At 38.0% G+C, this 14,654-nt stretch overlaps 2 protein-coding genes across 2 annotated transcripts; both read right to left on the bottom strand.

Annotated features, from left to right (window-relative positions):
* Positions 1-703: 703 nt before the first annotated feature.
* Positions 704-7,640, bottom strand: LOC105060613 (cellulose synthase-like protein E6). The gene is made up of 8 exons (XM_073247163.1): positions 7,274-7,640; positions 3,672-3,993; positions 3,423-3,563; positions 3,101-3,232; positions 2,389-2,601; positions 2,084-2,305; positions 1,626-1,973; positions 704-1,547 (listed from the first exon to the last, which is right to left on the bottom strand). The coding sequence occupies exons 1-8, from the start codon at positions 7,543-7,545 to the stop codon at positions 975-977; spliced, it is 2,223 nt and encodes a 740-aa protein (XP_073103264.1). The 5' UTR covers positions 7,546-7,640; the 3' UTR covers positions 704-974.
* A 4,035-nt stretch (positions 7,641-11,675) lies between these two features.
* LOC140857088 (uncharacterized) lies at positions 11,676-12,335 on the bottom strand. Its single transcript, XM_073255387.1, has one exon. It carries the CDS (start codon positions 12,333-12,335, stop codon positions 11,676-11,678), a length of 660 nt encoding a protein of 219 aa, XP_073111488.1.
* Positions 12,336-14,654: the final 2,319 nt, after the last annotated feature.

Raw genomic sequence — 14,654 nt, 5'->3', positions numbered from 1 at the left:
TATAACTTGTTTTGTTATATGCTCTATGAAATGCTTTATTTTGTATTATCTGCTATTTTCTAAATATTGCATTATCATGAAAAACTTATGCTTGATTCGATAAGGAAGTGCAAGTTCTACTTACTGGGCTAGTGTAGCTCATATTCTTTTTGTTTTCTTTTTGTTTGAACAGAAAAATAAGGTTAGGATCGGCAAAAAGAAATCCAAGCTTGAAGATCGGCATAGCAAGCTAAAAAATTTGGCAGCAGAAATTTAATTTATTTTATAATCATTGATCTGTAATTATTTATGAATGTTGAGATTCGGGTTAGTACTTGCTTTTGGATTTAGATGCTCTGAACCATTATTGATTCGATTATTTGATGAATAATAGAATTGAATCTTTTTATTTGACAGATATTAGGTGATTATGATGGATTGGCTTCGTGTTATCGTGGGCTCCATCCCTCGGTAGCATGACCGTGTTATGTCCCAAATTTGGGGCGTGATAAGAACATGGTATAATATGCCTTTTAAGCTATCCATGGTGTAATTTTGTTCATTTTTAATATAAATTTGTACATACGAAATTGATGCATAGCAGGTCAAATCCAACCAAAGCATGAAAGTTCGATGAAGGGCATACAAAGGGCTAGTCCACTGCACGATGACTTCCTAGATTGATGAGCCCTGAAACAGTAAAGTGAATAGATGGAATACATGCTTTGATGAGAATCTGTAATTATAGGTAGACGAATCACATATTGAAAGTTTGATACAACAAAGAGATGTCTTAATAACAATTAAGTTGCCTTTGCATGAAGGAATTCAACATGTAAAGCCCTTGATGATGTTAAAGGACCCTATAATGCTTCAATATTTAGGCTAGAAAAGGATGGATATCTCATGATACAAGAACTTGCCTTTGCTGTAACTTATTTCCATCCTATGTGCCATGACTTCATGATTCAAACGGAACTCCTGTTCCTTTCATCTCATTGAGAAATTCTTGGAAACCTAAAATACTGCTCAGGAACTATGTAAGCTAACATGGCCAGAGCAACAGATGTCAATGTGATGGAGGTCGGCATGCGTCCCGCATCGTTGCGGAAGAACATTGCTTGGTAGACGGGCATGTTGACGAGGACAACAGACCCACAGAGAACAAACTGCAGTAGCATTGGGCCAAGTAGACCAATTCCTTCATCCAACACCAACCTCTTGGTTCCACCTATCAGGCAAACAAGGTTTAGCATCGCAAGCGTCGCTAGGATTGTGAACATGGGAGAAGGCGAGCCGAATTCCATGATCTCTTGCTCATATCTCTTCGAGACCTCATCATCAGCCACCTTTGCTGTGATGATGAATGTAGACTTGTTAAGACCCAGATGCTTAAGGATTGTGTCAATGAATGCAAAGGAGTAAGAAGCCAATCTCTTGAACAAATACATCCTTTGCTCGTTCCACCACTGTTTCATTGTATATCCAATCGACAGTGCCTCCCATAAACTAAATATAGTTGTAGCAGTGATCACATATGAGAATGGCACGAACCATATGTCAGATACCTGCTCAATAGAAATGTAACACAATATGCATGAGAGAGAGAGAGAGAGGCACGGAGGAGAAAGGAAGACAATTCTTACTTTTGGAAACAAGGAAATGCCATGCAGGAGGGTGAAGGAAGGGATGATAACATAGTACAGTGTTGGAAAGGAGCAAGGAGCCCATAGGCAGTATATATTGTATCCCATTTGAAGGCCCAGCTTTAATTTCCGCTTCCCGTAGAGGAAGGGGCAATACTTGGATAAGAATATTTGAAAATCCCCCTCAGACCATCTCTTGTGCTGCACTAGTGTCTGTGCCAATGTCACAGGGGCAACACCCAAGAAGCCCGCTCTTGAAGGATTGAAGTAGATGGATTTCCAGCCCCTGCATTGGATTGCCAAGCCAGTGATAACATCCTCCACCGGGCATCCATACTTTAATCCCATCTACAAATCCAAATTCACTGAGGTCATAAGAAATGAGAGAATGGGACATACGTAAAGAAATAAATTCTAGTAGACATGATATTCTAACACAGATGGAATAGGAGAGATACCTCTTTTCCCCACTCAGTGTTGTCCTCATAGGTGCAGGTAATAAAACTTTTTGCTCTCTCCTCCAAAGTGGATACACTAGCTTCCATGTTCCAATCTTTTACTTGAATTGCTGCTTTACAAGTTTCATTGAATTGTTTCCCACAGAGAGAGTCTCTTCTGTGGAAACAACCAGATCCCACATATGGAGGTCCCCCATATCCATCCAAACCATGAAAATCCACCTTCACATTACCATTAACCAATAATTTGTAAATGAAATTTTATAAAATTTTGGCGTTCAGCTTATATTATTGATACCACCCACCTTAAAACCCAATGCTAGTGAACTGCCATAAATGTCATTCTTGGTTATGTTATTGAACAGCTGTGGAAGTTGCACATATGCGATCTCATGGCCCTTCTCTTCATCCATAAAGAAACATAACGCATCTTTTACGGTTTCTGAATTGTTTGAATACATATCGCAGTCAACATTGAGAATAACTGCTCCATTGCTAATCTCTGAGGAAACCCTTAACTGAAGAATGCAATCAATTGATTGGAGGGTGATTTGAGTATTTACAAGCAATGAACAAATACAATGAACGTTAAAAGAAAATAAAAAGAGTTCAAAAAATAGAAGAATAAGAGGGAGAAAAAAATGTAGATTATATAAAAATGTCAATACTTCTGTTTGTTCTAAAAGCTTGAGAAGAATCCAATGGGTTGGGGATATGCAAAAGAGATGGATATTTTTTAAATAAATAAAAAAAAAAACAGATCAAGTTCAGTTGATTTGAAATATTTAGGAAAAACTGTACTATAGATGAGAAATAGAGACTAAAAAAATAAATATTAGTAGGCATGCATTATATATTTTACTTCATATTTGTATTTTTTATCGACATTTGTGAAAAGAACAAAGGGTATTCTAGCACAAATTTGATAGACGGAATCTTAAATGATACGATAATATAGTATAACTTTTTGAGGAGAATTAAAATAAATATAGTTATGCATCCAAATGGAGTTTTTACCAGAGAATTCATAGCTCCAGCTTTGAAATTATGGTGGCGATAGGGTCTCTTCTCACGAGCCATGTAAACCAATGTGGGCAGTGTAAAGCCTTCATCATCAATAGCATTCTTGTCTCTCCCATCAATTAAAATCTAGACAAGCATAGATCAAAATGAATTCAATGAAGAATGTAGGTATGCATTTCAACTTTGTACAAGATGGCTCCCTCAAAAAACTTAGTACAAGATGGCTTTTCTATATTATATATAAGACATAAGCTCTATATCTATGGGTGAATTATGATCATATCCCCTAGCAACAAACACAAGCAAACCAACTTACATGGAGAATGGCTTGGTGATCTTGAGAAGTTGTAGCCCTGTTCCACTCAAGAAATCCTCTATGTTGTTGGCGAATATTTTCTGACACCTTCCCAAATTTCACAACATCATTGATTCGGTTCTCCATTTCTGTGTACAAGCTCTATGACAACGTAGGAGTTCAAGTGGAAATAAGTTATCAGATATACATATCAAGGCAGTCTTATGTGCAGTCAAATAATTGAAACATGACTGGTATATGACTTGTTACCTTTGTTTTTTCCCATTCAGCAGCTTGTAGGCCATCTTTTGGGCCAATACATTCTTCTTTAAAATAAGCAGCTGGAGATCTAGGCTCCACCTTGAACTTCTTGCAAAAAGGTATCCAAGATTTTGCAAAACGAGACGCCTCTAAGAGAGCATGGAATGTGAGCTCAGACCCAGCATCATCAGAGAGGTAGACACTAAGCTTCTCCGGCGAGTACTCATATGCCATGACTGAAAGAACCGTGTTGATCACCATAGCCGGTGGTTCTATCATTGGGTCTGCCGTGCACACGAAAACGTCGACATTGGGCAACTTGTCTTGGTATCTATTTTTTTCATTCAAACAATATATGTACTGTTAAATATGTTTGCATGAACTCATTGAGGATGTTCATTTTAGCCCTTTTAAGAACCTAAGGCATGTTTAGAATAGAGGCCTCCTCATATGAGTCATGGCACCAACTGGCTTTACGATCTATCTAGAGTCGAGTGTGTAGTTTAGAATGGGAATTCAATCATCTGGAGTTACAGATGCAGATTGGAAGCTCAGAAAACGGGCTCAAAATGCATCTGTGGCTGTAACTAAGGTGCATGAATGAAAAAAATCACTATATGTGGGAGAGTCTTATAACTCAACTATGGGTGATGAGAACTTGGAAGCAAGAGCCCTTGTTGCTTCAATGCCCGCCGTAGTAGGAGGGGCCATCAAGTCACAAGATCAATGACTGCCCTGTTTTGGTGCAAGGTTGCGAAAAAGGTGATAGGTCGTGGGCTAGAGAATTTGGTCCATGAATATGGGTGGTAATGCTCAACTATTTAACCCGTTGAACTTGTTTCAACTTGTTGTATATCAAGTTAGATACCTGTTTGCTAAAGGATCATGTTTGGATTTAGATTTTTGAACCATTTAATAAATAAGTCAAATTTGGGTTGACAATTTTTTAATCTATCACAAATCCAATCCGACCCATATCTTGCCCAATCAAATCTTTCCTAACCCAATCCAATTTGCCACCCTATCTATGATGAGTATACTGAGCACGACACTTTGGACCTTAGATGTATTGTGGACTAAAAATACTGATGGTTAAAAACTGGTGAGAGAGAATGGGAGGTTTGGATGCGACCAGGACAGATAAACATGAATCTAACAACTTTTGATGGCTGGCAAGTCTCTGAAATTTAGGGTGTCAAATGCTAAATGGTTTTTTTAAATTTTTCATGGACATGTGTAGACGTGCTAAACTAAAATTAGCAGTAGCAAACTTTGAGATTTATGCTCCATAGAAAATGAAAGTAGACTGCTAGTAAAAGTTGAGAGAAAAGGAGAGCGATCCACTCGCACTATGAATTTTGTGGATCTTAATACATGAAGATGCACCACCCGAAGACTTGAAGATTTTTTGGTAATTAGAAACCGCTTCAAGTATTTTTGAGAGGGATAAAGAGAGACTTACCCATATTATAGTTATTAAGTCCAAAAAGTTGGGATGCACCATACAAGATTAAGACATTTATTTTTCAAATGCTCCTTTGCTAAGAGCTTGTGGACTACCATTAAGCTTCAGCTCAAGTTGAGAGGCAAACCATCCTCCAATCACCTTTGGACAGTATGGATGAAGAATAACAAGACAAGGATTTGCAACAAGAGGAGAAATCTACTGTTGGCTGCTGTATGTTGGTTAATTTGGAGAGAGAAACTCATGGATATTCTTGAACAAGAATAGTTCGATTTGTTCTGTTCTTATCAATGCTCTGGAGAGCTTCCGTGTATGGGATAATCTCTACTCTTGCTCTGCAAAGAATGGAGATGACCACTCAGCACCTTGGGACTGATTGAAATCTCTAACTGAATCAAGAAGCAACTAACGTAGTCATGGTTGGTCGTATTTTGTGTTCTCTTTTCTGTACTTCTTCTTGGCTATCCTGTTTTCTCCCAAATGGTATGGGAGCTTGGTCTATAATTTACTCTCTCTGTACATTTGTTGATATCTAATAAAAAGGGATAGCTCCCAGCTACCTCCTGTTCATTTCAAAAAAAGACTAGGACACTATATCTTTGGCTTTTAAACAAGAAGTATGACTATTGGGATAACTTCCACTTTCCAAAACTGCTAGTGTAATAAGAAAACTCCTTTACCATTTGGGATGGCAGTGGAGAAAGAAGCTTTTATCTCTGAACTAGTTCCTTATGCGGAGTCACAATTTGGGATTTCAATAGTCCCAACTTCATCTGAAGGGAGGCAATAGATAGGTTATGCAACATCTTCAAGAGGTTCAGACATCTAATTCTAAGTTATAGAAAATTAGATGGAATCCTCCTCTTCAAAAAAAAAAAGGGTTGAATCTTTACAGTGAATAACGGTTATAAGATTCTAAGTTTAATGGAACCAAATATTGATTAGTAGGTAATCTATGGAAAACTCCAACACCGGAACAAATCAAAAACTTTTACCTAGTATTGTACAAACAAAGAATCCTTACAATAGAGAATTTAAGAAAAAGAAATTTTGCCGGGCCCTGAGAATTGTGTTTTCTATAATCTAAAAGAACAGAACATAGGTCATGTTTTTAAAATCATTAGTTCTCTAGGATCCGATGTGGTATTACTTCTGCCTTCTATTTTTGTTTTCAAAATCCAAGAAGAAAAATCCACCAGAATGAGCAATATGCATGTATTATGAAACCCTTTTGTTTTTGCAATTTTTTGCAAAATCTGTAAAGTTTTGGCAGTATAGATCAATTGCTTTCAGAAAAGAGATAGCACAAATTTGGTACAAATGCTATCTTCAATATTGATCTTTATATGTTATTTCATTAATTTGGAGAGAAACGAAAACCAAAAAAAAAAAAAAAATCAAAAATAATATTAAACAACCCTAAATCTTTGTTGTCAACAGCTGCTAGCTCATCTAGTTGGTAAGGTCTCTGGCTAAATAACCATTATTCTTAAAAATGGAAAAACTGTAAAGAAAAATATTTTCAGAGAAAAGCAAAAATGGATTTTATAAGGTTAGAATGGCCTTTCTGATATCTTTATTAATATCAGGTTCCATGTTAATGATTGGTTGAGAGTTGAATCTCAAAAACAGTTGATGAGAATATCTCCTCTTTCGGATGATTTAGGTTTGCCGGACTAGTGTCCCGCTTCATCTTTTCTTTGCTTAATTTTTATTTTTAATTTTTGTTGCTTTTATTTTGAATCTATCTCTCTCATTTTTCTCTTTGCCTGCTACCTCTGTACATTGGAAACTTTTTGTTTCTTCTGTGTAATAGATTAATTTAACCTATGCATTGGCAGCACGAAAGGGAAACTTTAGGTCCCTTTATTTATTTATTTATTTATATTTATTCATAGATCTCCGGAGGTTGGAAACGGTGGTCATGGTCTACAACACGATCCTTTCAGAACGAGACAAAGCAAGGCGTGGACATTGTCGAAGCCGTTTTCATGCCATCATTTTTCTCTTCCAACCTTCACCACCGTCCACCCATGTGCTTAGACCTTATCGTTAATAAAGAAAAGTGAAATAGTTTCGTCTCTACTCGCTTTGTCCGTGTGTGTGTGTGTGTGTGTGAGAGAGAGAGAGAGAGAGTTTCTCTTACCTCTGGGAGAGCCTTTCTTTGAAGGTGTGACGATATACTGGATTCCAGCGCACGGATTGGTTGAGAACCCAGTAGAAACCGAACCAGAGCTCAGCTCCAAAGAGCGCCAACCATATCCACCTCCCTTCTTCTCCAAGCTTGGGGATGTGGATAGCTCTGTACACCCAGATTAAACACGTCCCAACGAACACAGAGCAAGCATAGAGTTTATACCAAAACCTTCCCTTTCCTCCCTTGGTCTCAAACAGAGGACCCTCACCTCCTCCTCCCATCTCTCTTTCTCCCTCCCCCCTCCCTCCCTTACTCTCCGGGTATACGTGTGTTTCTATATATGGTTCAATGGAGAAACCACCGACTTCACGGCTCGCGCTCCCTGTCCCGCTGTCGGCGCTGCTTCTTGGTACCCTATCCTTCGTCAAAAATATATAGCGACAAAGGGCCGACGTGGACCCGGGTTCGCGCGAAAGGAAAGGTCCGCCTTCCTTCGTGCGAATCAACCGTTGGATCACTCACCGCACGGACCTCAAAGCGCTCCGAGCTCCATCATCCGTTACCTGCACAGATCATAAAGTGACCATGGATGATCCAACGGCATTGCTATTATACTCCTTCATAACATCTTTATAAAAAATCAGAAAGGAATCTAAGCTATCAGTTTTTAATATATTTTACTGTCAACAAGTTACCAGCTTGTTGCCACCAGCTTCATTTTTTAAAAAAAATAAAATTATTTTATTATTTTCTGTTTTGAATTGGTCGTTCCTTACTCAGTGCTTCAAAAAAGTTTACATACATTTAAATCTTAACAGGATCTTTGCTCAAAAAGTTTAGTCGATGGTCATGAGAAGGTTTGGAACAATCTGCTATCTTTTTTTTTTTTGGTAAAATATGAACTTCATTTAACCCAAAATAATGCTGTGTGGCTTAATTACAAGTAATGCCGGTAATACACATACAAAAGGACTGGCCAAATAGGAAGATAAGCATACAAAATACACAGTAAATAGATTCTGTTTCTTGTGATTGGAACAAAAATTGGAGAGCAACAAAAGTTAGACAGCAACATAATGTACAAAAAGAAACAACACCTGACTCTGGATGAATCTGCAGCAGGTAGGCAAAAACTCCGAAGCAGCAAAAGAAGAGATTGATACATTCATGTTGTGCAGAAGGATGTATTATGATAACTCCAAGACTTTGATGTAAGTATACCATGATAGAAATACAAGCAAATAAACAATCTGCTATCTTTGGTTGGAGCCATCTCTTCATGTTAATGTCAGAATTATGATCTGTATTTCAGCTTATGCCTATATTCCGGCTTGCTCTTCTTTTTTTTTTTTTTTTTTTTGATAAAATGGCAGGTTATACCACCCTCATATTAATTGCTGAAGTGTATTTACAAGTGGGGAAGGGATGGATTGAGCTAAGAATGCTTGAATCCATGCCCAATCGAAAAGATAAAGGACACAAGTCACTGGTTTTTACAGATTTTCAGACTATGAGCTTACTAGTTTGCTGTATTGGTTTTTAGACAGATTTTTAGACTATGACTTTAGATACATGCATTCAGAGTCAGGCATTCAGAGATAGGTTTTTCAGAAACTATTTAATAGATCCGTGGTACTGAAAAGCACTTGACTTAGCTAACTCTTGGACTCAAACAGGAAGTGTTTGTTGGATGAATTCCCTCTGTGATGGCAACCTCCATCAGCATTTAGATAGTGAATGAGACCGCATAACAATTTGATGTTGCTGCTTACTTGAAACATTCACTACGCTAAGCAGTCCATCCAAGCTTAAAGATATGGTCAGATTAAGAGCCGATCTTCTTACTTTGTCATTCAGGAATTTTAAAAAATGGCTCTAGAGAGTAAATTAGCTTCTCTAGCAGCATCCGATTCTGCATTTCTGCAGCCCTTAAGCAGTCTCTAAGCAGCGCCATTCCTACTTCCATAGTCTTTCTGGAAGAATTAGCTTCAAAACAAAAAATCTTTCTATCCCTTACCTTCCACAAATACCACAACACTGCTGAAACTAAACAACATATTGCCGGCTTTGGGATTTGTTTGCCGAGTTTGTCTTTCCATACTCCCAAGAGATCTTAGATGTTATGCGGTGGTGAAGGCATTGAGAGCCTTAGAGTGATCACATTCCAGATCTGCGTGGAGTATTGGCATGCTATGAAAAGATGGTCAACACTTTCTTCTATAGAACTACAGAGAGGGCAGTGCTGAGGTGAAGAAAATTTTCTCTTTCGAAGGTTGTCCGCTGTGAGTAGTCTATTATGGAATGCAAGCCACATGAAGACCTTAATTCTAGCAGGTATTGGTGATGACCAAATGCTCATAGGAAACTTTGAAATCACGCCACTATGGATGAAGAAGTTGAAGGCACTGCGAACTGAGTAAATACTATTAGCGCTCCATCTCCATCGAATAACGTTCTCTTCTGTTGTTGGTTGAACAGTTGCTAGAAGAGCTTGCAGTTGGTGAAATTCTTTTTTAGCTACTAAATTAAGAGGGTTATGGAAGTTACCTTGCCTATCTGGGGATTGTAGAAGCTCATGAACAGAGATGTTTTGAGTGTGCGAAATCCTGAAAGATTTGGAAATAAATCTGGCAAACAATTTTCTATATACCCACGATCAGACCAAAGCAATGTCCGCTTCCCATCCCCAATTATGCTTTTAATGTAAGCATTGAATAAAGGACGAACCTTAGCAACACTTTTCCATACTTGAGATGCTTGCAAAGATCGTGGTATGGGCTCATTCTGGTCAATTCTATCTCTATAATGCTCATTATAAATGAGCATTCTCCATGTTTCTAGAGGTTCATTCGCATATCTCCACCATCTTTTAAGGAGGCATTTATTGTGGAGGCTTAAATTCAAGATTCCCAATCCTCCATATCTTTTTAGTTTGCAAATAGTATCCCAGCTTGCCAAGCAATGACCTCTTTTGCATTGCTTATCACCTCTCCATAAAAATTTCCTTCTTCATTTATCAATAGTATTGATCACAGATGTGGGGAGGAGGTAGGTTGACATCCAATATGTAGGCAACGCAGACAATACTAAGTTTACCAAGGCTAATCGGCCTCCGAGAGATAGCTATTTATCCTTCCATGCTGACAACTTCTTATCAATCTTCTCTGTTAAGAAGCTCCAATCGGATGCTTTCAGAGGAGTTGTAGACAATGGAAAGCCAAGGTATGAGGTTGGCATTGTGGCTGGTTTACATCCTAGCATCATTGTATAATGTTTGATGGGATCCTGCAGCAGTTCAATGGCATATAATGCACTCTTGTCAAAATTAATTTTTAACCCAGATAGAATTTCAAAGGTATATAACATGAACTTGAGATGCTGGATATGTTGATAATTAGCATCGCTCAAAATGATCGTGTCATTAGCATACTGGAGGCAAGTAATGTTGCCAGTGATGGAAGGCGATCCATGCCAGTAACAAGGCCATTTCTCACTGCTAATCTGAGGATCTGGTTTAGAACATCAGTAACTAAGATGAAAAAAAAGAGGGACAGTGGATCTCCCTGTTTTAGACCCTGTTGTGTTTTGATCCGCCTTGTCAGATTGCCGTTTAGGGGGAGTGCCACCTTATTGGTTGTGATTGTACATTCAGCCCACTTGCACCACCTATCACTGAACCCTCTTGCCTTTAAGATAGCAAGGAGGAAAGGTCAGCTCACCATGTCAAAAGCTTTCTCAAAGTCTAGCTTAAGCAATACCCCTGAGGCTTTTATTCTCCGATTGTGAGAGATGATCTCTGCCACTGTTAAGAAACTATCACTTATTTGGCGCCCTTTTATAAAGGTAGCCTGGTCATCTGATATGACGTTACTATAGAGTTTAAGATAGACGAATGCCAAGTACTTTAAATAGGATCTTGAGTACTCCATTCATCAAACTAATTGGCCGGAAGTCACGTATGGTTTTACATTCTTGCTTCTTAGGAATAAGCGATATAAAAGTGTAATTCAATCTGGATATGTCTGTGTTGCCGGCATGAAACTGATTGAAGAACTTACAGATGTCACTCTTAATTAGATCCCAAAATGTCTGATAAAACTCACTGGGGTATCCATCCGGGCCTAGTGCTTTTCTTTTGGGTAGACTAAAGACTGCGTTGCTGATTTCCTTTTCTGTAAATGGCCTATCCAATGATTCCATTTCCTACAGTTGATTTAGGTAAAGTAACTTCCAATCTGCTGACAAACTTGTTTTGTTTGTTTTACCAAAGAGTTTTGAATAGTATGCAAGGAATGCATCTTCAATGCCTTTGGGTTCAGTAGTCAATACTCCCCCATGTTCGATGCTTGCAATAAAGTTCTTTCGTCGTCTTCCACTAGCAAATGCATGAAAAAATTGTGTTTTGATATCCCTACTGAAGCCAGTTAACATGTGCTCTTTGTTTCCATAAAGCTTCTTCTTCCTGTAGAATACTTTCTAATTGCTCCCTGAGCACTCTCCTTTTGCATTGTGCCTCCATTGACAAGCATCTGATCTCTTCTTGTGAATCAAGTTCGGAAATTTGCTTTTTGATTTGAGTTTTCCTCACCAAGATATTTCCATTTGTGAGTCGGTTCCAAGTCTTAAGCTTACTCCTTAAGAATCCCAGCTTCATGACTAGGTTGGTTGATGCATCAGGGGAGCTAGGTGCTGCCTTCCACCATGCGCCTATTAGTTCTTTAAGATCATGCTTCAATAGCCAAAATAGTTCAAAGCGAAACAGTTTCCTGCATGGTGGGTGCTTATAAAATTCCAGCTTGAGAGGAAGGTGATCAGAGGTAGTCTTGGGGAGCCGCATAAGCATCGCCAGCGGGAACCGCTCGATCCAATCTATAGTGACCAAACACCTGTCAAGTTTAGTCAGAGTGGGTGAATCCCGGTGATTTGACCAGGTGAAGGAGCGTTGGTTTAGCTTCAGTTCAATCAGCTGGTGATGATCCATGAAGAGGTTGAACTCTTCGGAGATGGAGGTGCTGATACCATTTCTTTTTCTTTCATTCAAAAATTGAATTGCGTTACAGTCTCCTATCATGATCCATTGTCCCTGCCATTTGTTCTGAATGGTCGCTAATTCTCGAAAAAAATCTGGTTGGTAGCGGTGATCATGTGATACCCAACCCAAAATTCTCCAAGCATGAATCTTAGGGCAAGGAAAACAAAAAAAAATAAAATAGAAAAAAAAAAGAAAAAGAAACGTTGAAGACTCCCGCTGGGAGTCTTCTTCTGTGCGAACCCATCGGAGGGGAAGGTGAATCCAGGAAGGATTTGGCCTCCTCTCCACCCTATAAATCTCCTCCTCCCTCCTCCAAAGCCGGCCACGACGAACATTGGTTTTTCCTCTTCCTTTTCCTTATTTTTTTCCATTGAAGTCATGGATGCCCTTGCTGTGCCCATCCAAAATCTCTGTCAGAGAAGTTATCAGACCCTGAGGTAAGCCCCGACTCTCCTTTCTCTCTTTCTTCCCCTCCTTTTCAGAGCATCATGCACCCTCGCCGGCCGTCAGATTGGTCGAAAAACCTACAAAAGCATAAGAGCCCTATTTTTCTTGTTCGACCGAGCCCCCTCTTCCTTGTTTCCAACCATCGGTGGCGTTGCCCGTAGTGCCACACCCCTAAAACATGACCCCCACCTCTACATTTGTCTTTCCTGAGGATCATGGCCATCGGTGATTAGCCGATGATCGAAGAAATTTCAAGGAAAGGGGCGGATCTCCTGTTTTTAATGATTTTCTTCACCAGTTGATCCTCGTCATCGGTTGTCTTCTGTCCCATCATCGTTGGCCGTTTGCTGCCGCTGCCCGCTGCTGGTCTTCTGGCCAAGAACCACCAGCACCCACCCATATTCCTCCCTATTCGGCCAAAGAAAGAAAGAAAGAAGGAAAAGGAAGAAAAAGAAAAGAAAAGAAAAGAAAAAAAAAAGAGAAGGAGAACTCTCTCTCACTTATCTCTCTCTCCTTCTCTCTCTACTCCCTCTTTCTCTCTCTACTAATCCATGGGCCCCAATATAAATCTAAGACGATCTTTTTAAAAAGGATTCGGACTTGCTTTGATATCCATGCAGTTTGTCGATTTTAGTCCGATCCTTACTATATATTTATAGATCTGATCACCATTAACCCCTATGGAGTCATCATGACATGGCCCTCGATGATCTTGATTATAGATTCCTCTTTTGAGAAATATGAAAATTATCTCTCCACTTTCTCTCTCTTCACCTACTTTCTCTCTCTAAGAAGATTTATGGATCCTATACCGAGTCATGTCTTTCTCTTCTAAGAATCCACGTTGACTCCGACAAGATGATCTGAAAATACTTTGATATTTATGCATCATGTCAAATCCATGCTAGACCTGTCTAGTATCTTTGAAACCTACTATTGATAAACTTCATTGATCGATCTTGATCTTGATCTAATCTATACTCCATGATTTCTTGATCAAAGTTGCTTAGATCAGATCCTCAGCTAGGAGGCCATGAATTATTCTGATGTTCGGACAACTTATCAGACCGACTATCCGATCAAAGATCTCTTTTTTTAATTTTATTGAACTCATTGAAAAAAAATTGATTATGATTTAATATTTTAAATAGAATTATTTAATTCATTTAAAGAAGACTAAAGATCTAGGATGATTGAGGTAAGTGGATCTTACGTTCCTTATATATTTTTAAATAACTATATTTTCTATGCAAAAAATTATTGTTGATGAAATTATATTTTTTATAAAATAAAGATCAGTATATGTGATATGAAAAAAGTATGTTTTATTATGAGCATTAATTTCATGAATATGTCTTATGAAAATAGTATGGTTATGAAGTATGAATGTTATAATTTTTTTATCTATGTATATGTATGTTTTAAGAAAAATATATAAAGATTTCAAAGACTCTCAAATAGCTATGAATGAATCTCTATGAAAAGGTCGACATCCGAAGCTAGCATCCATATGAAGTATGGCCCCGCCAATAGGTATAAAGTTGGTACATTAAATAAGAACTCTATCGATTAATCTATGAGCAATATTTTCAAATATGACACGAATATATGACAAAAATAATTTATGATTCATATTTATGAAATATTCATAATTTATGCAAGTATGATTTAATTTATAACTTATTTTATTATAAGCTCTATGAAATACTTATTTTTATAATATCTGTTACTTTTTAAATATTATATTATTATAAAAAAATTTATACTTGAATCGATAAGAAAGTATAAATTCTACTTACTGGATTAGTGTAGCTCATATTTTTTTTTGTACAAAAAAATAAGGTTAGGACCAATGAAGGGATCCAGTCTTGGAGATCAGCATAGCAAGCTTAAAAATTTTATTACAGAAGT

Source organism: Elaeis guineensis, chromosome 1, assembly GCF_000442705.2.
Source record: "Elaeis guineensis isolate ETL-2024a chromosome 1, EG11, whole genome shotgun sequence".
In the NCBI taxonomy this organism is placed as follows: domain Eukaryota; kingdom Viridiplantae; phylum Streptophyta; class Magnoliopsida; order Arecales; family Arecaceae; genus Elaeis; species Elaeis guineensis.
Note: the sequence above shows the minus strand (reverse complement) of the source record. Positions and strands in the feature narration are given on the sequence as shown.